At 41.1% G+C, this 18,511-nt stretch overlaps 2 protein-coding genes across 20 annotated transcripts in view; both read left to right on the top strand.

Moving 5' to 3' along the window:
- The window catches only part of ANKRD44 (ankyrin repeat domain 44), an 82,777-nt gene extending 71,107 nt beyond the window's left edge, over positions 1-11,670 (top strand). For 3 of the 9 annotated variants that reach the window (XM_085552855.1, XM_015867649.2, XM_015867648.2), the window contains exons 21-28: positions 195-411; positions 784-871; positions 2,103-2,186; positions 2,860-3,005; positions 3,577-3,659; positions 4,789-4,871; positions 5,450-5,541; positions 8,406-11,670. In XM_085552855.1, coding sequence (XP_085408981.1) covers positions 195-411; positions 784-871; positions 2,103-2,186; positions 2,860-3,005; positions 3,577-3,659; positions 4,789-4,871; positions 5,450-5,541; positions 8,406-8,464 — 852 coding nt within the window. In that variant the 3' untranslated portion in view covers positions 8,465-11,670. Of the gene's footprint in view, positions 1-194; positions 412-783; positions 872-2,102; positions 2,187-2,859; positions 3,006-3,576; positions 3,660-4,788; positions 4,872-5,449; positions 5,542-5,840; positions 5,913-6,935 lie in introns of all 9 variants that reach the window. The other 6 variants (XM_015867647.2, XM_015867645.3, XM_015867644.3 and 3 more) reach the window with 4 other exon arrangements.
- A 160-nt stretch (positions 11,671-11,830) lies between these two features.
- PGAP1 (post-GPI attachment to proteins inositol deacylase 1) overlaps positions 11,831-18,511 on the top strand; it is a 35,634-nt gene continuing 28,953 nt past the window's right edge. For 10 of the 11 annotated variants that reach the window (XR_014948134.1, XR_014948135.1, XR_001556293.3 and 7 more), the window contains exons 1-6: positions 11,831-12,047; positions 14,115-14,268; positions 15,400-15,575; positions 16,058-16,229; positions 17,272-17,432; positions 18,161-18,213. Coding sequence is in view for 6 of the 11 variants with exons in the window: in XM_085552858.1 (XP_085408984.1) it covers positions 11,904-12,047; positions 14,115-14,268; positions 15,400-15,575; positions 16,058-16,229; positions 17,272-17,432; positions 18,161-18,213 (860 nt within the window). In the remaining 5 variants the exon portion in view is untranslated. Of the gene's footprint in view, positions 12,048-14,114; positions 14,269-15,399; positions 15,576-16,057; positions 16,230-17,271; positions 17,433-18,160; positions 18,214-18,511 lie in introns of those variants that run through there. The other variant, XM_085552861.1, reaches the window with a different exon arrangement.

Raw genomic sequence — 18,511 nt, 5'->3', positions numbered from 1 at the left:
CTTTGGAAGACAGTGCCAAATATGTTTCAGTTTAGCAGTTATCACAGGTACCCATGGGAGAAATGGAGATTTCATCTCCGCCATCTGAATCCCATCCAGGTTTTTTCATGCTTACAGTCATCAATTGTATTCCATGTTTCCCAGGTAGAAGTGTGCATTTATTTCAGTCTCTTTACTTATTTTTTTGTTGTCAGATTATGACTGGGCATGAAGAGTGCGTTCAGATGCTTTTAGAGAAAGAAGTATCTATTTTATGTAGAGATGCTAGAGGTAGAACACCTCTGCACTTCGCAGCAGCTCGGGGTCACGCCACTTGGCTGAGTGAATTACTGCAGATTGCACTTTCAGAAGAAGACTGCAGTTTGAAGGATAATCAAGGTTATACACCACTGCACTGGGCTTGTTACAATGGTAAGTTTATCCCCGTGGATTGTTGCCAGGTTCAAATGCGGCCTCTGTTTTGAGGAAGCATGAAAGCAAAGCAGACAGACTTTGGGAAGATTGAAATGAAGGGTTGGATCATTTCTCCCTACTTGTCCTCTGTGGTTTGTTTTCACTATGTTTACCCTTCAGTTCAGGAGCCAATGAACTTCCAGCAATGCTTCCCAATGACTTTGTGACTTACAGAGCAGTTCTCAGTCACTTATAATTCTGTCACATAAAAGTTCACAATATGTTCAACCTTAATGTGCTTAAAGTGTTAAAGCATAATCCTTCTGTGCCTGGTATGAGATAAGTCAGTTCCCTGCTTTGTGCAACACTCGACATTTCTGTCTCTTGTAGGTCATGAAAACTGCATAGAGGTACTATTGGAGCAGAAATTTTTCCGCAAATTCTATGGTAATAGCTTCTCTCCGTTGCACTGTGCTGTGTAAGTAGAAATCTGTAACCAATGCAGATGCTTTGCAATGGGTTACGCCTGGACAAAGTAGTGATACAAGAAAAAAAGCTGTCTTTATGTAATTTGCATGAGCAAACCATTTAAAAATGGTTCATAAAATGGTGCTTGTTCTTCTGCTGAGAAAAAGCAGTTGCATAATAAGGAACATTGGGCATAAGTTGAATACATCTGAGCTATCTGATGAAGTGCTGATGTATCATTAAATAGCTTTATTTCGACTCCATTTCCAATTTCTTTTCCCTTTCTTATCACTTCAGGCTTTTATTTGGCATTGAGTGGAATTTCATATCTCTTCCATTCTTAGGCCATGACCTGGGCTATTAGAATGACAGAGTTATGAACTCCTCCTACTATTAGAAGAATTAATATATTCCAGAAGTAACGATGGGAGTTATTGTGTTAACTTCTTTTCTACAGTCCGCATTTGTTGCAAGATAGAAAAGAGATGTTGGTAGTTTCCAGGTGTCATACATAATGAAACAGAAACCATGTATGAGAGAAATAAAAACCGTTACAAATCACTGCTTTTATTTTACTTCAAACTAGTATGTAATTCATAATAACTAATTCTCCAGCCTACCTCAAAACACATGCAACTGAAAGATGCACTTATATTTAAAAGGACAGAACTGCTGCTAAGATGACACAAGTGTGTCTTTTAGCCATATTAGACGTATATTGTATGTCATTATGTTACCATATATTGTTCATTTTCATTATGAAATAAGACAAATTGCCAGTAACCAGGAGAGTACTGAGTTACATCCAAGGGAAATATTGAAAGTGGGTTTTGGAAGAGCCGTGTGTTTTGAGACCTTAAACGTTAGAGTGAATCTCTCTATATGTAGGTATTTATGACCGAGTGCTTTCTCAGTTCAGCTCTGATTGTTGTTTAGACCAAAGGATTTAAAGGTTTTAAGGTTCTAATCCTAGTTTGGTACTGTAGTTTCAGTTCATCTGGTGCATAGGGAATTGAAGGATCAGCTTTGCTTTACATGTGGAAATCCACAGCAATAGATGCAGTTGGGTTAAGTGAAGTCAGGGTGAATGGTCAGAATTGTGACTAAAAGTATTAAGGCAAAAGGTATATTGGGATGAATTATAAATAATCACTAAGAACTATTAATGGGAAATGAAGTAAATGAATACTGGATAGCAGTAAATATGTAGAGCTTTTATCTTTCTAATGTGTCTTTGGCAGAATCAACGATCATGAAAACTGTGCATCAATGCTCATCGGAGCCATCGATGCCAGCATTGTCAATTGCAAAGATGACAAAGGAAGGTAATAGCTTCTTAAAAAAACTGCTTTTCATCATCATGAATGCATCTCTTTTTTGTTATTCCTTTCTGAATTTCTGGAAATAACCCTTGTGATTGAGCTAAAACTTATGCCGACTCTTTCAGACAGCAGCTTATGGTGCCACAGAGTTAAGTGGTGGCTGGCTTAAAGCAAGTGAACTTTGAAGCATTCAATTTTGCTAATAAGAAAATAGTATTTTGTTTCTTTAAAATGGGTGCAGGTCTAGGATGTTTCCCTGAACCTCTTTCTCTTTCTGTTAAATCTTTAAACACATTTATATTATTTTCTAAATGAGGTGATGCTGTGTACAAATAGAGAAATACTTCATTAGAAGTTATAATAACATTCCCAGGACACGTAACTGAGAATAATATAATTCATGCTGGTACAGCAAGAAATACACATTCACTCAAATCTTTAGGCAAATTGATAATCTCACTACATGGATGTACTTGCATAAAATTGCTGGGGCAGATGCTGTAAATAGAGTTCAGCTTGTTTTGGATGTTGCTGCTATAGCTTTCCTCTGGTGGAAATGTTCAGTAAGATTCAGAACGTCGTGCGCTTTCAGACAAACAAACGGGAATATTGTAATTCTTCAGCAGTTACTGTAGTTCTCCAGTAACAGCTGTGGCTGTGTAACTTTGCTCCACAGGACGCCCCTTCACGCAGCGGCCTTCGCGGATCACGTGGAGTGCCTCCAGCTCCTCCTGAGTCACAGCGCTCAAGTGAATGCTGTGGATTGTGCAGGGAAAACAGCTCTCATGATGGCAGCTCAGAACGGTCACGTTGGTGCTGTGGGTACGTACCTCCCTGCCCCAGCTCATCTTCAGGGTGAGCTCAACTGCGGTTGCTGACTCCAAGCAGATGATCACTGTCTCCTGGGAAAACTAAGGAAGAGAAAGCTTATTACAGCCCTGCACATAAACTTTTACACAGTGTAGTAGAATATTTCTTCTCAATTATGTTTCTCAGCCGTGTTTGCAAAGCTTTGCAGTAATAAACATGAGTTTTATTTCCTCCAAAGAGTGCGTAGTAAGGCACTCAGAGTATGAAGGGAATAGTAATTCTTTTCTCCTGACTGCTTCCTTGATTTTAAGGGTCAGGAAAACTACCTGTGTGAAAATGATGTGTTCTCTCGATTTCTGTTATTTTATAGGGAGTCTTGTTTCTTCCAAGCTAGAATACCTGATGCAGACATAGGGATTGCAGTTGTATTGACTTAACAGAACTTTCTTTTCTCTAGCTTTGACAGCACAGGCTGCACCCTCAATTCTTTATATCCATTTAGTCCTCTCTGAGCCAAAGCCATAGTTATTTTCACTTTCTTTGCCTATTTCATTTGTTCATTTATTTCTGCTCTAAATTTCAGACTTTTTGGTGAACATTGCCAAGGCTGACCTGACATTAAGAGATAAGGACTTGAATACGTCTTTGCACTTGGCTAGCAGTAAAGTAAGTTGAAGGCCACTGTGTGCTTCTGTAAACTTCAGTCTCTTGTGTGGGTGTGCCTCCTATATAAGAGTTCTGCAATAGAAACATGATGGTCAGATGGTGAGGACACTGTGTTGAGCTTCTTTCCAAGTCTGCTTCAAGGCTTAGTAAATGGAGAAAGATGAGTGCCTTGTAAGGCAGCTGAAGCATAAGTAAGTGATGCTAAGAGAAAGCAGTGAAAATCCTTTGATATTTTTACCGAATAGTATTACTGTAAAATAGCTTAACATAGGGTCAGTGGAAAAAACAGAATATATATTATTATTCTCCAAATTCTGTGGAAGGGACCCAAAATGTTATCTCGAACTCTGCAACATCAAAGTAGAGGCGCTGATAAGATTGGTGGTGGTGCCTTTCGGTTCTCTTTTTTCCCCCATTGATTCCAGTTGCTACTGCTGTTGCCTGTCTTGGCAAAAAATAAAAACAAAGCATCTGTGGCATCCCCTCTTCCAGGACTTTTTCTTCTGCTCCTGTTCAGAGATGGGATTCCAGGTAGTGTCACGCCAGTTTCTGTAGGCAAACAAGCTTCGTTGAATTTTCAAGGTCCTTTCAGGCAGCTGTTCACCTGCTAGGGCGGTAGAATTACTATGCTGAAACAGCATCAGAAATAAGGCTCTGCATGTGTTATTGCCTGTTTCATCATCACAGAGCTCTGACGCTGAAGGGCTTTTGTAGTAATTTATTAATAACACAGAAAGGCATTTAATTAAAAGACCTAGGAAGTACAGTGTTAGTTTTTGAGATTAAAGCCTCACTTTCTCTGTTATTGTGTAGTTGTAGTAATTACTTGAATAATTTCTCTTGAGGGAAATTCAAGTCTTCCTGAAAGCTGAGAAGGTGAGCTCATACATGAGTGGAGGGTTGGAAGACAGGTGAATGCCTACATTTGTAAACATGCTAAAGCATTCAAGCAATGGCCATTTGTAAATGGGGTTTTAGGGCTTTTATAGTTCATCTGTAACAGATGCTTAGAAACTGAGCAACACGTTCTGAGTTTTAAATTAACTTTTTACATTTGTATATAACATTTATTTTGCTTCCATTTTAAACTTCTCATTAAATTGATACAGTCATTTGTTTTCAACTTCAGGGTCATGAAAAATGTGCCTTGTTAATACTTGACAAGATACAAGAACAGAGCCTTATTAATGCAAAAAATAATTCATTGCAGACGTGAGTATTGCCTGATCCTCTTGGGTTCAGTTGGCTTCCCAGGGGATTCTGATTTAGCTTTTCAATTTCATGTCTTGCTTTTTTTTTTTTTATTCCAGGTAACAACAAAGTTAGATTTCATACTATTTTATTTTAAGTGCTTGCCCTTGAAAGCTCTGGGTTTATATTACATTCTCACTTTTGACTTCTTTAACGCTCACTGTATACGTGATCTGGTGGAAAATATGAGGTCCCTTATTTGAACGCTGTATCAAAGTGTCCTTTCATAATGTGACTGTGTAAGCATACAAAGGATTTTCTACCTTTTTCCAGATTCAATCAGTCTACGGTGGTACATTAAATTTTTCAAATTATTTGAGGTAACACTTTATATACAACTGCATAAGATGTAACCACAAGCTCAGGCGGTTGATTCAGTGCTAGCAGATGAATCCATTCCTCCTTAGCTCTTTTCCCCTCCCTCCCACCCTTCAATTTGCAATTATTCTTCCTCTCCCATTAGCTGCTCTCAAACAGGAGCAACTGAGTTTTTCTTAGAGTTTTAAACTAAACACTGATTTTCTTGTTTTATTTTGTAGACCTCTCCATATTGCTGCACGCAATGGCTTAAAGATGGTGGTTGAGGAGTTACTAGCAAAAGGGGCGTGTGTCCTAGCGGTAGATGAAAATGGTAAGTAAATGATACACTCAGACAGTCCTCAGTAGGTACCTAACATGTAATTTTACCACAGACTGAACCAGTAGACTTAAATGCTGGTAGACATCATTGATACTTATATTTTTCCAAGAAAAGACAGTCACCTGTGTGAGTATCTATATTTAAAAGAACACTTTTTTGTTTTGAATATAGAAGAATATTCTCAACATCACAGTGGTCCCTTTTACTGTTCATTTTGCATGTACTGTCAACAGCTAGTCTTTTTTTAATGCTTGAGTGCAGTGGTAACTTGAATTTCCTAAACATGCAAGTGGCGCCGGATAATTCTGACTCCTTGCAGAAGAATTAAGGATTATGCATTCAATCAGCGCATGTTTTAATGGGTAGGAAGAAAACCATCAACAATTGTTTGATTGTATCCTGCTTCATTCTGAGAGCAAAACTTGTGATTTTCATCTGTACGACCTAACCCGAGATACAAGTAAATTACTGTTGCCTCCTGAAATAAACGTTAATAAATCTGCTAATTTTATTCCAGATATCAATTAAGTCCTTAAAAATTACAGAGGTTTTGCTTCTATAATTTTTTAAAAAATATCTTCCTGAAATAAGCTGCTTTCTCTTAAAACATGGACTTGCTGGCATTAATGTAATAATTCAATACTGCCATCTTGCTGTGTAAGTGAAGCAGCAGTCATTATACTTAGTCATATATACTTAGTCATTGTAGCAAGGCATTTGAGAACTATGGATGAAAAGGGCAGAGTGGTGAGTATTTACTGTTAACCAAATGCTACCAGATGAACTTGCATGAAGGAGTCCCGCTGAAGTCATCTGGCCCTAACCTCATTTAGAGAAATGGGACAGGAAAGTGAACCATATAGTCCTACTTGCTGTACGTCTACCACCTGTGCTGATCTAATTAGCATCTCTTAACTTTGATTCCTAAATAAATTGCCGAGTTGAGTACTTGAAAATGTGATTAAACTAATATCTTTAATGTTTTAATGAAAGCCGTTGTTCTCAGAATGAGACTTGTTCATCTGGACAGAAACTGAAGCCAGTTTCTGTCTCCGTTGCTGTACACCCCGTGTCCTGTATCCACCGTATTGTTTGTGCTGTAGAATCGTGTTTAGCCAGTGCTTTTATTTATATCGTTGTGGAGTCTGTATGCTGCGTGATTTAAAAGAATAGTGCTTGTGGTCACAGTGATTTCGATGCTCCGTGAAGTGTGTATCTTCCCAGCATGTCTAATTTGAGAACAGTAACACACCCCTGCTGCTTGGCATGTAACTGGACATACATCTCCTGCTTACAAAGTCATCTAGAGATGTATATGAGGATTGCTCAGTGCCATTCTCAGTACCCTTAGTACTAACCGTTGCCTTGTCTGCGTTTGTGCCCAGGTCATACGCCAGCCCTGGCTTGCGCTCCTAACAAAGACGTGGCTGACTGCCTGGCACTCATTTTGGCTACCATGATGCCTTTTTCTCCTTCCAGTTCAATGACGGCTTTCAACTTCGCTTGTTATAAAAAAGACAGTATGGGCAGGACGCATCTCTGCGATGGCTCCACTATGGGTAGCATTAACTCTTACAATAAGCCCTTGAGTAATAACATAGGAACAGAGGATGGGTACAATGAAAATGATTCTGATTCTGAAACATTTTGACTTTTTGGTATTCAAAAACTTTTATTTCGTTATTATTATTATTTCCTTTTGGCATTTTTTATTTTCCTTTGTCTTTTAAGACAGCTTAAATCCCACTGCGATATTCTTACCTATGACTCTTGACAAGTAGGTGTCAAAAGATTTCTAGCGTTGATGAGAATTAAGCCTTTAAATAACCAAGCTGAGGGCATTTACTGGAACGTATTCCCATTACCGTTCTGTCTGCTTTTAGGCCCTAAGTGCCCCTGTGGAAAATCTCTACCTCTAACTTCAAGTATTAAGAAAAAAAAAAAAAAAGAAAAAAAAAAAAAAAGGACAAAAAAATAAGAGAAAGAAAGAAAATGCCTTTTTTTTTTTCCTTTCTGACAGCACAATTAAACAGGGAACTGTTTGTAAAAAGTCCTTACATGGTTTAGCTGTACTACGAGCGTTTCCAACGTAGCCTTCATAGCATCATCCCTCTTCTCTATTTGTCTGTCTCTTAGTTGCAGGGGCTCTAATAATTAGGTGATTATTGTTTTTCACACAAACCAAAGGTAAAGTTGTAAATCTTAAAACTGCCTGTATAACTTTTTTGCAGGAAGAGAAATGTTTTACGTTCTGCACGCATTAAGCACTTAAACGTACCGAAGGCACTTTTGTTACAGTTATTAGTTACATCACACAGTTAGTAAAATATCAACTCCTTAAGGCCAAATTCTACTTGTCTTATCATATTCCCCACTGGTGTTGGTGGAACCACTTGTGGATAATGGAAATCACTTGGTCCTTCCCCCCGCCCCCGGTTCAGCACAAGAACAGTCGATTTGCACTACAGAATTAAGGTCATTAGAAGTTTCTGTCGCCTGAGCTGTCAGCCAGGATCCTAGTATCAGAACAGAGATGAACAATCAGGTGTAGACAAAGGTGTATGTCAGGGTTTACGATGTCTTGCCGACTTTAAGGGACTATTTTTTTTTTTTTTGCTTTCCTATGCTTAAGTAACTCGATTTTACTGTAGACAGTATTGATACTACTGCCACTGTTTGGATTAACAGAACAAAGGTAAAGCAATGAAAGCGTAACACCAAAAGCTGAAACACCAAACAGGAGAAAACACGCAGATGTACCAGGCAGGGGATTGGAGATGCACGCTAAGAGCCTTTTGTCACCAGCTTTGAAAGCAATGTCAGCTTTGTGAATATGTTTACTCCTTCTGCCAAAGTTTCTAGGTCAAATGGACCCCGACCCTCTTCTGCAACAGATGTACAAAAGGAAGAATGAGACTTAATAAACAAAACAAACAAAAGCCTATCCAAACTAACCAGCTCTACCAAGAGGACCAAAATGCTTCAGTGAATAAATGGAAGACTTTATTGCTTGTATTTTTTTCTTCAAATGTGAGTGACGTAATGAAGTAGCTTTTCTAAACCACGAAAATATAAACTTTTGAGGTAATGAGCGAGTCTTGAGTGAATTTCACATTTATGACACAGGTTTCAAGGTGACGTTTGTAACTAACAATGTGTTGACCACAGGTTTGTTCTTTGTTTTGTTTTGTTTTTCCAGGATGAGGAAAAATGTTCATATGCTTTTTAATGTAAATGCGTTTGTATTTATTTGAAATGAAACAAATGCCCGGGAAAAAAAAAAAAACTATAGCTTTTTCTCTATGATAGTATTTGTGCATATTTTTTTGACATAATGCAAAATGAAATGTGAATCTAGGCAAGAATGATGGCCTGAGTGGAAAGGAGGGACCGATGCTCTTGGGAAGTGCACCTATCTTATCATACGGAGTACGAAGATGAAGTCCACAGGCTAATTGGTAAAATGCACGATCATTTAAGAGCATAAGAAAGGGTTCCAAAACATTGCTAGACAAGTGAGAGAACACTGTACAGCCACGGGAAAGCGGAGAAGGGTCATATAGCATAGAGTAAGAGGTTAAAGTTCCAGTGATCCATGCTCAGAATGCCTGCAGGCCTGAGTCTTCGCAGGGAGAGTGAGAAGAGCTGCTGCTTCGGTGCACGCTTTTGGCAGGGTAAATGGACAGCAGGGATTTCTAGTTGAGTTGCAGTTTTTAGCCATGTTCCACTGCATTGTTTAAAACCTGTCAGCAGACTCCAATTCCTCAGTTAGAAAAATGATATATTGCTTATTTTGCCTCGCTAAAATGAAGCGTTGTTTTCTTGAACAATAATTCATGCCCAAAAATTGCAGCAAAAAAATCATGTAGGGGCAGCTCTATGACGGCAAACAATGTTTCCCCTTAACCCTGCCTGCTCTGTGGCAGAATGACAGAGCACCTGAAACTGTGGTTTTATCCTCAGAAACAGCACAAAGAAACATTTTTTATGATTGACTTCATTCCAAGTTTCAGCTCGTAAAAGCTGCAGGAAAGCAATAACCACCTCGCACCAAGCACTGATAATCAGAGATCGGTTGTTAGTTTTCAGTGGTGTCTGCTTAGAAATGAATGGAAATCCCACGTTTTGCTGCTTTGGTTTCCGTGGAAGGATGATGCTATTTAAAAGGAGCCAACAAATGGGAAATGGCTGCCACCTGCCTGCCAGGCAGCATTTTCATCTTCAAGCAGAGATTAATTATAGGCTAACCCTGAAATGCAGGGATGTGTTATCATATAAGAAATCGTTCCATTAGGAGAAAACTAGTCCTCTTTCCAAGGAGGATGCTGTATTATCTCAAGCAGGCATTAAAAAAGATAAATAAAACATTCAGTATTTTTACTTGCTACCATACAGTTACTAAAACTATTTCTGTGTCTTTTGCAATACCTCCTAACTGGTAACAGGTGGTGCAATATCTGCTGCTCCTTACGATGGACGCAGTGTTACAGAAGCACTGGGGATTACTGAATCACTTGGATTCCAATTCCTTGGAACCTTGTAGGAATCAAATCCCAGCTTAATTGAGACATGGTTCTGTAACCCAGTGGTGATGTAAGCACGCAGCATTCCGGATATCATGGCAAAGTGTGGTCTGTCAGCATCTGAAGGGTGCTGGGAAAGCTGTGTTCTGAGCATGGTGTTCTTAGGAGAAGTGACAGGAGCGAGGCCCTTGGATGTACGCAGTATTGGCCTGTCCCAGATCTCACCTGAGTTGCCGGAATCCCTTTTCATGTATGCCAGTACGTTGAGCTGTAATATAATTTATCGCTTGTAGAAGTGAATTAGTCATTTAGGTAGCAGGTATTTGAGCATGGGAATAATTTTACTCTTGTAAATAATTACCTTGCCTTTCCGTGGGCATTGTACAAGAGTAGTGTTAATCACAACGTAATTGTTGCACTTAACCCCGGATCCTGCAGTTTGCAGTATGTGGACGACTGCTGTATCCGCACCAAACATTGCAGTGTTTGGCAGGGGCAGCAGCCTGCCCGGCTTTATTAGCAGGATGGTCCCATCCTGTGTTTTAAGCACAGTTGCAGGTGGATTCCATGGCAGGATTGGGTCCGTGTCTCCCTCACAGAGACTGAGTTACAACCTTTGGACTGCCTGAATTTGCTGTGAAATAGCTCAGGGGATTTCTGTTCATCGCTACTAAAAGGGCACCGCGATGTGTTTGGTACTTCCATGTAGTCAACCACTGCCAGATGATTCAAGGAGAACAAACACATGAAACGAACCATTTCTCCATTGTACTGTTGAGAAACTCAATGGTTATATCTTGAGGGTGATTTAAAAGAAATAATAATAATACAATGTGATTTTTATTCTTAGTCCTGTAAGAAATTATTAGAGTGCCTTTTTATACCTGCGTATGATGGAAACGTTTTGTGGAAGTCGTCCTTTTTCCTTTTCATGTGAGTGTTACAGAAGCAATACATCACCAGTAAGGTTTCATTTCAAACCCTTCTCGGAACGTATGGAGTGTTTCTTCTTTTCATATGCTCTACCTGCATTGAAAGGGAAACCAATCTATGCTATATTTCTATAGGAACAACATCTGCAGCGCTCAAAAGGCTTTTTCATTCCACCAAGTAAACCATAGATCAGTGTTATAGCAAAGGGCGTTTGAACCCAGTGACAATCCGAGTGTGTGTAAACGTGACTATATGCGTTTGTATGCAGTGATTACGTATTAAAGCCAATATCTCATGTTTTGTAGGTTTTTTTGTCTCCTATTTTCTGCTTTAGCATGTGCAATAACGTACCTTTACAACCCACGGTGATATGGATCTGGTGCCAGTGTTATATTTTGCATAACGTTTGTAATAAACGATATGAAATGTTGTTGCATCGTTTCGGTGGGGTTTCGTCGGTGTTTGTAAATGGCAGCCCTCGGCTCAACGTCCCCAGAGGCAGATTTCGTGCCTCAGCTCCTTCTCAAGCACAGTTTGTTACCTTCTTTTCAACTACTGAATGCTGTATTAACGTCACGAGAAACCCCGCCTGTAAACTACTCCTGATAACGCATTCAGACGGTTATTTTTACAAATAAAAATGGTACAAATACTGTTGGAAAAACGGAGTACGTCTTCTTTACAACCGCTTCGTCTAAACAGCAGTAAGCAGCCCCCCCACCGGCGGCGGCAGGATCTGTGGTAAAGCGCCGTCTCAGTGCCCGCCCATCCTAAGATGGCGGCCGCCAATTCCGCCTCCCGGGCGGCTCCGGCCCCGCCCCGCCGTGTTAGAGCGCGCTCGGCCCGCGGGGGGAGGCGGCCTCCGAGCCGCTCCGCACCTCATCGCGGCGGGTCGCCATGGGGTGGGCTGTCCGCCGGCTGCCCGCCGTGCTGTACGGGGCTCTGGCGGCTCTGCTGCTGCTGGGGGTGCGGGACGTGCTGTTCGTTTACGAGGAGAACCGGTGCAGCATGACCTACATGTACGAGTACCCCGAGTACCTGGTGAGCGGGGGCTGCGCGGGGAGGGAGGCGGTGGCGGTGTAACAGGTGGCGGGTGAGGCGGCATCGCTGTCGGGACATCACCGCTCCGCTGGGGCGCGGAGGCGGCTCAGCTCGGCCCCGTCGTGCGGTCGAAGGCAGCTGCAGGAGGGGCCGGCTGTGGGACGGCTGCTGGCGGCTCCGAGCTCGCGTGTGCTCGGCTTGTCGCTGTGGGAAGGCGGCTGCTGCCTGCGAGAGTTTTGTGGGGCGGTGTCCCCTAACGTGTGCGCCGAGCCGCGAGAAAGAAGCGAGCAACATGTAGTGTTAGTTTAGCGTTATTACCTGTGTAAAAAGAAGAGCAGGGATTTCTACTTCTTCCTCGACCTGTTAGTTATAAGCGTGTTACTTGCGGCCGCCTCAGGTCAGCGAGTGGAGGCGCTCAGGTGGGCGCTGCCGGCAGCTGGGAGAGCTGTGAGCCTGAGCGGGGCTGTGCTGACAGAGCCTCTGGAGAACCTTTGTAAAGGAACCTTTGTAAGGACTGCTTTGGAAATCCGCTGCACTGAAGTGTCTCGTTCGTTTTGGGTCGGTAGAGGTGTGTGTGGTAACCTTGTTGCAGCCAGGTCATGTCCGTGTTGGTATCCAGACGTGTGCTGCTCAGTTTTACTCTACCGTGCTGACAAAGCAAATACAAACACTTAAACGTCGTGCAGTAAATTTTCAGGTCTCTCAGTAGCCAGACTCGACTTCAGGTTCAGTCTGAAGCCATCAAATGAAAGTTACTGGTAAAATCCTAGAATGGCTCGTGTTGGAAGAGACCTTTAAGACCCCCCCTGCTGCCCAGGGTCCATCCTTTAAGTACAGGAAGGACTCTGTGTCAAGTCTGCCCAGAGCTTCCTTTTCTGCAGGCTGGACGAGCCCAGCTCCCTCAGCCTGTTCTCACAGTAGAGGTGATCTTCCTTGGGGCCTCTCCAACAGCTTGGTATCCTTCCTGCTCTGGTGGCCCCAGGCATGAACACAGATGGGGCCTCACAAGGGTAGAATGGGGACAGTCACCTCCCTGGCCCTGCTAGCCACAAAATCTAGTTGCTGTTATCAGGGGCAGCCTGAAATTACCACGTGCCAGCAACTACCTTTTGCATTTACTTGCCATGTCAGTGCTTGTGTTCTCCATGACGTAGGTTCTGTGCAGGGCCCGGGGTGAGCACAGGGAAGGGGAAGTGGCAGCAGCTCCATGTGGTGCCATGCCCATCACATCTGACTGTGCTACTGCCTCTCACAGCAACTGGACCCAGGGTAAATGCTCTGTCTGTGTGGGGAGCAATGCTTCAGGAGGAGAGCATCAGCTTGTTTAGGTTAGTGAAGTCATGGTACCTTTTAACTACTTTTTTATTCTTGGAGGCGTTGTTTGTTTTGATTTTAGTGCAGTATTTGTAATGCTGGTGCTGGTGTGACCTTACCAGGCAGGATTATCTGACAGAGGTGCCTGGTCTTTCTGGTTTGGGTTTAGCATTACACAACAGACAGTTCCTTGAACACTGATGCACAGTAGGTTTGATGTTGTGGAACCATTTTTTTCTGTCTTACTTAGCTGAGTAATAAAGACTTCTTTCACTGAGTTTCCCACAGAAACCTGAATGCCTTTGAAAAAGGAGGTTGTATGGGTGATGTGCAAATGTAAGCCCTGAATGGAGCCCAGTGCTTGTTGTTCAGAGTGAAGGTTTTATGACTGTTAGTGTGTGTTTATAATGCAATATATGTATCCATATACACACACTGTATAACATTTGAGATATCTCTTGATGTTCCATCTAATCTGTATTGCAGACCATAAGGGGAGGTTGCTGATAGCTGGTGCGGCAGACAGCTTGAAAACTGAGGGAGAAAGGAAGTGAACCAGCAGCTGGGTGTGTTTCTGTGCAGGATAGATTGTAACAGAGAGCACGCCAATAATCCCATCTGCATCAGCTACCTCTGAGTGAGGCTGGAGCCCCTTCTCCTCATTACCTGGTGCAGGCCACCTCCTTTCTATTGAGTTCATGTGTCCTAGAAGATGGTATTTTGATTCTATGCTTCATTTTTCTTTTGCAACAGAAAATAAAACTACCAAAGAAGACAGCCAGACGATATCCAGCTTATGAGCTCTATCTCTATGGAGAAGGGAATTATGCTGAAGAAAACAAAAATCTGATACTGACAGGCATTCCAATTCTCTTTCTTCCTGGAAATGCTGGCAGTTACAAACAAGGTAAGACTTCAGGTGATTTACAGTCCATCTGCAGGGTTCCCTTAGTTAGGCACTAGGTGAAGACAAGAGGTTTTCTATTCAGAATGGCATCAACTGGGGCTGTCATGATCAGTTGACTTATGGCAAGGAAAATCCTTATTAGTCCACGGTCAATTTCAAGCCAAGTGTTTTAGTTTCTGTAAACACTTACAGAGTTATAGAGAAATAGTATCCAGAGGGGGTTGTGAATATCATGGCAATGGGAGATACCATATGGACATCTGCCATGGTGCATAATGTATTGCAGAGCAGCTCTGAGGTAACACTGTCTCTAAATACAAGACAGAACAGGAAATGGAATGGCACCTGCTGTGTAGGTGAGGTATGAAAAACAAGTTTGGTGAGTTGCAGTGCAGTTCCATGCCACAGATAACGTGCTGCTTTACGGCAGGGCCTCAAAGTATTTATTCTTTGTTTTGAGGAATTGATTTAGGGAGACTGGCAGTGAGCCGTGCGAGTTTTTCAAAGTCTTTGTTAAAATAATTCTGCTCTGCCTTCATCAGTGGTTCAAAATAGATTACTGTAGTGGGGGATTTATAATGAAAATTCATATTTGATTTAGATTTTAGGATAGGACAGTGCCTTTTAAGCCTGGTGTCTAGTTGCAGGGCAGAGTTGCTGTTAACTCTTATTTTCATGCTTTTTGAAACTGTACTCGTGTTTGCTGAGAAGTGAAAGCAGAAGCTCTGCTGGGCTTCTCCTTTGGCATGTTCCAGGCTCTTCTGAAAGGTGTGATTTCATTTTCTTTCACGGGCACCAAAATTAAGCTTTTAAAATTTCTGAAATTCAGATTTCTAGTAGGGGATGGTGGTCTGGTTGAAGTGTTGGGAATGAACCTGAAACTGGGAGAGCAGAGATCCCTTGTTCTAATTATTTATGTATTCAAATCAGCTTTTGTGAAACAGATAGATTTGCATTTAGAGAAACGTTTGCTTTTGAATGTGTTTTTCATGCTCTTTTTTATGTAAGACTTGAGTTTAATTATTAAGGTAGCATTTGTTAATAGATCACATATTTATGTGTCTAAATACTAATTATGATGCAAGGATACTCTAATGGTCACTGCTTAATTGATGTGATTTCTTTTCCTAGTGCGTTCTCTTGGCTCCATCGCTCTTAGAAAAGCAGAAGATCTTGACTTCAAGTATCATTTCAATTTCTTCAGTGTCAACTTTAACGAGGAGTTGGTTGCATTATATGGTGGTACCCTCCAACGACAGACCAAATTTGTGCATGAATGCCTAAAAGTAATTCTTAAGTTGTACAGGGTAAGCACGTATTCTAAACAATTCATTTCTGTTTTGTAAATTGAATACTGAGCTGCCTCTTCTGACTGGAAACAGAAGAATGATGAATAAGGTAGGGAGAGTTTACGATGTATCGAACATGCTAATAATGCAGGGGAGAAATGCTCTTTTTTAATAGGTTTGTAGTGCTTGTAATAATCCCAAAACCAGGGTTAGGTTTTATGCTGTTTCAAAATAAATTCTTCCATGTGAAATACCTGCCTTTTTGTATCGGAGCATTCAATTTTCCCTAACTTACTGAAGTATTAACATGGCATCACCTTCCAGCTGGTTTTCCCTAGAAAAATTTCCTGCTAGCCTGTGTTCTAATTCTAATTAGTATTAGCCTTGAGGGGATACGAGTGTATTTGAGGAGAAAAATGAACAACTGTCAGCCGAAAGAGACTTAGTTTAATGTCAGATGTGTTCCTGATATGCTGTTTGCCCTTTGGTCTTTGCTTAAGGGTCAGGAATTTGCACCAACCAGTGTTGCCATAGTAGGCCATTCCATGGGTGGTCTTGTTGCAAGAGCACTGCTTACCCTGAGGAATTTTAAGCCGGAACTTATAAACCTCCTCATTACACAAGCTACGCCTCATGTTGCACCTGTGATGCCTTTGGACAGATATCTTACCGGTAAGCATTGCAGTTTACCTAGGTGCATTTTGTTTATTTACTGATTCTAGCATTAATAGGTGAGATTCTTGCAAATTGCTGTGGCCTTGCAGCAGCTTTTGTGTGCAAAACGTGCTGATCTATTTACTGTCATTAATCTATTCCTTTGTCATTATGGTGGTTGCTTGAGAGCACTCAGCTACTGAAAGTGTGGTATAAAATTGACTTTGTGGATTTGAGCTCCTGCAAAGGGACCGGGAGTCTAAATATAAACCTAATAAGCTGTAGAGCACGTAACTAAATTTGTAAGCTCTGCAGAGAATGACATTCTTTCCTTCTTTTCTGTAGAATTTGACCTCTGAAATTACTTTCTATGTCAAGTGAATTGACTAAATTGAGATATTTTTTGGAAGTTGTTAAATTTAATGTTTGTTGCTCTCAAAGTCAGGGAGGGCGAACATTGAGAACAGATGAAATGATGTGTTTTACATACTTTGTTTTTGGCTATGAATAAAAGTGGCAATGTATTTTCTGCTCTACAAGAGAAGTGTAATCATTATTTATGTACTGTTAACTTATTAGAATGATGGATTTTACTAAACAGTGCCAATGAAATATATACTTAGCGAAAATTGTTCCTTGTAAATACTGAAGGGAATTAGAGAAGGAAAGGAATAGACATTTATTTTCTTTGTTTTTTATGGCACCCAAAGGAAATGGATCATCTCCAGCTGCTGGATTTGACTTATTGTGTTTGTATTCATCTTTTCTTCTACAACTGATTATAATGCTTCCTCCTTGCTGATTCTGGGCTATGGCTGTACTTAAATTAAACCTGTGATTTGCTACTTAAACAACATAAGTGCTCAGCTAATATGGAAAGTGTGTCTGTCTATCCTAACTCCTACCTCCTGTGGGTTAAAGCAATAGTTTTCCTGAATCGAGAGTGGTGCTTGGATCTCAGATGTCTCTGGTGGAGCTTACAGAAACTTCTATGCTTTTAGGGTATGTTTGTATTTAAAATAGATGTGTGGAAATTGAGTAACTGTGATGTATCTTACAGATTTTTATAGAGCTGTAAACAGTCACTGGATTCTAAAGGCCCAAGATTTAAGAAATTTAACTACCCTTTCTGTGGCGGGAGGATTCAGAGATTACCAAGTTCGTTCGGGACTGGCTTTTCTACCAAGACTGAGTCAGCATGACAGTGCCTTATCTGTTGTGGTAAAACAAACTAAAAACTTACCTTGGTTTTGCATGGAGCTGTGTTAAATAGCTATTTATGTAATGCATAGAACAGTATGTGATTTTAGTCTGAATATCTAGTGTAGTGAAACAAAATATGAGTAGTATGTGTGAAAAAGTATGTAACGTGTAGTACTCGAATTGTTAATGTAGGAGAAAGCAGTGCCTGTTGAAAGAGTATGTGCTGAGTAAGAGTATGTACACTCCCCAGTAGGGTTTGAAAGAAGAATTGCTCTTTACAACTTTCATATAGTGTGTAAGCCAGTTTGTAAATGACTTTGTTCTGACGTGAACTTGAAATGTTATCTGCGGCAGTTTTTATTTGGTCGGTGTTTCCCTCCTTGTTCATTGTGCAGAAGGCTATCTATAAATAGTCTCTGCCCTAGTTCTGCTAGGCTAAGAAGATTAACTCTGCGTTTGTCCTGGTAACCTCTCTGTGTTTCTGCTGCACTTTCTCTTGAGTGTTGGTCACCAGAATTTTGCATGAGATCCCATGTGTAGTGGTGCCAATTCTTATTTGGTCATCTGGATATAACAACACATACTAGCCTTTACTACCCATACATACCCTTTCCCTGGAAATTTTCTTAATTACCCAAATAGATTGAAGTGAGGGAAAAACAAACCAACAAACAAAAAAACATGCTTAGTATTTTTAAATACTGAATACCAAAAGGATGTCATAACTCTTTTCCTTCTCCAAACAGAGTTCAGCTGTGCCTAGGGCTTGGGCCTCAACAGACCATCTCTCCATAGTGTGGTAAGCAAATCAGACCAAGGTTAACTGGCTGATGAAACATCTCCCTGTTCTCTATTCTTCTTACAGAATCACAGAATGAACCGAGTTGGAAGGTACCTCAAGGATCATGTAGTTCCAACCCCCCTGCCTGGCAGGGCCACCAAACATACACATTTACTAGATCAGGTTGCCCAGGGCCCCGTCCAACCTGGTCTTGAACACCTCCAAGGATGGGGCATCCACAACCTCCTTGGGCAGCCTGTTCCAGGACCTAACCACTCTCCTAGTGAAGAACTTCCCCCTAACATCCAACCTAACC

Source organism: Coturnix japonica, chromosome 7 (genome assembly GCF_054131305.1).
Source record: "Coturnix japonica strain WE chromosome 7, WE-NBRP24, whole genome shotgun sequence".
Taxonomy (NCBI): domain Eukaryota; kingdom Metazoa; phylum Chordata; class Aves; order Galliformes; family Phasianidae; genus Coturnix; species Coturnix japonica.
The sequence above is the reverse complement of the archived record's forward strand: the minus strand, read 5'-3'. Positions and strand labels throughout refer to the sequence as shown.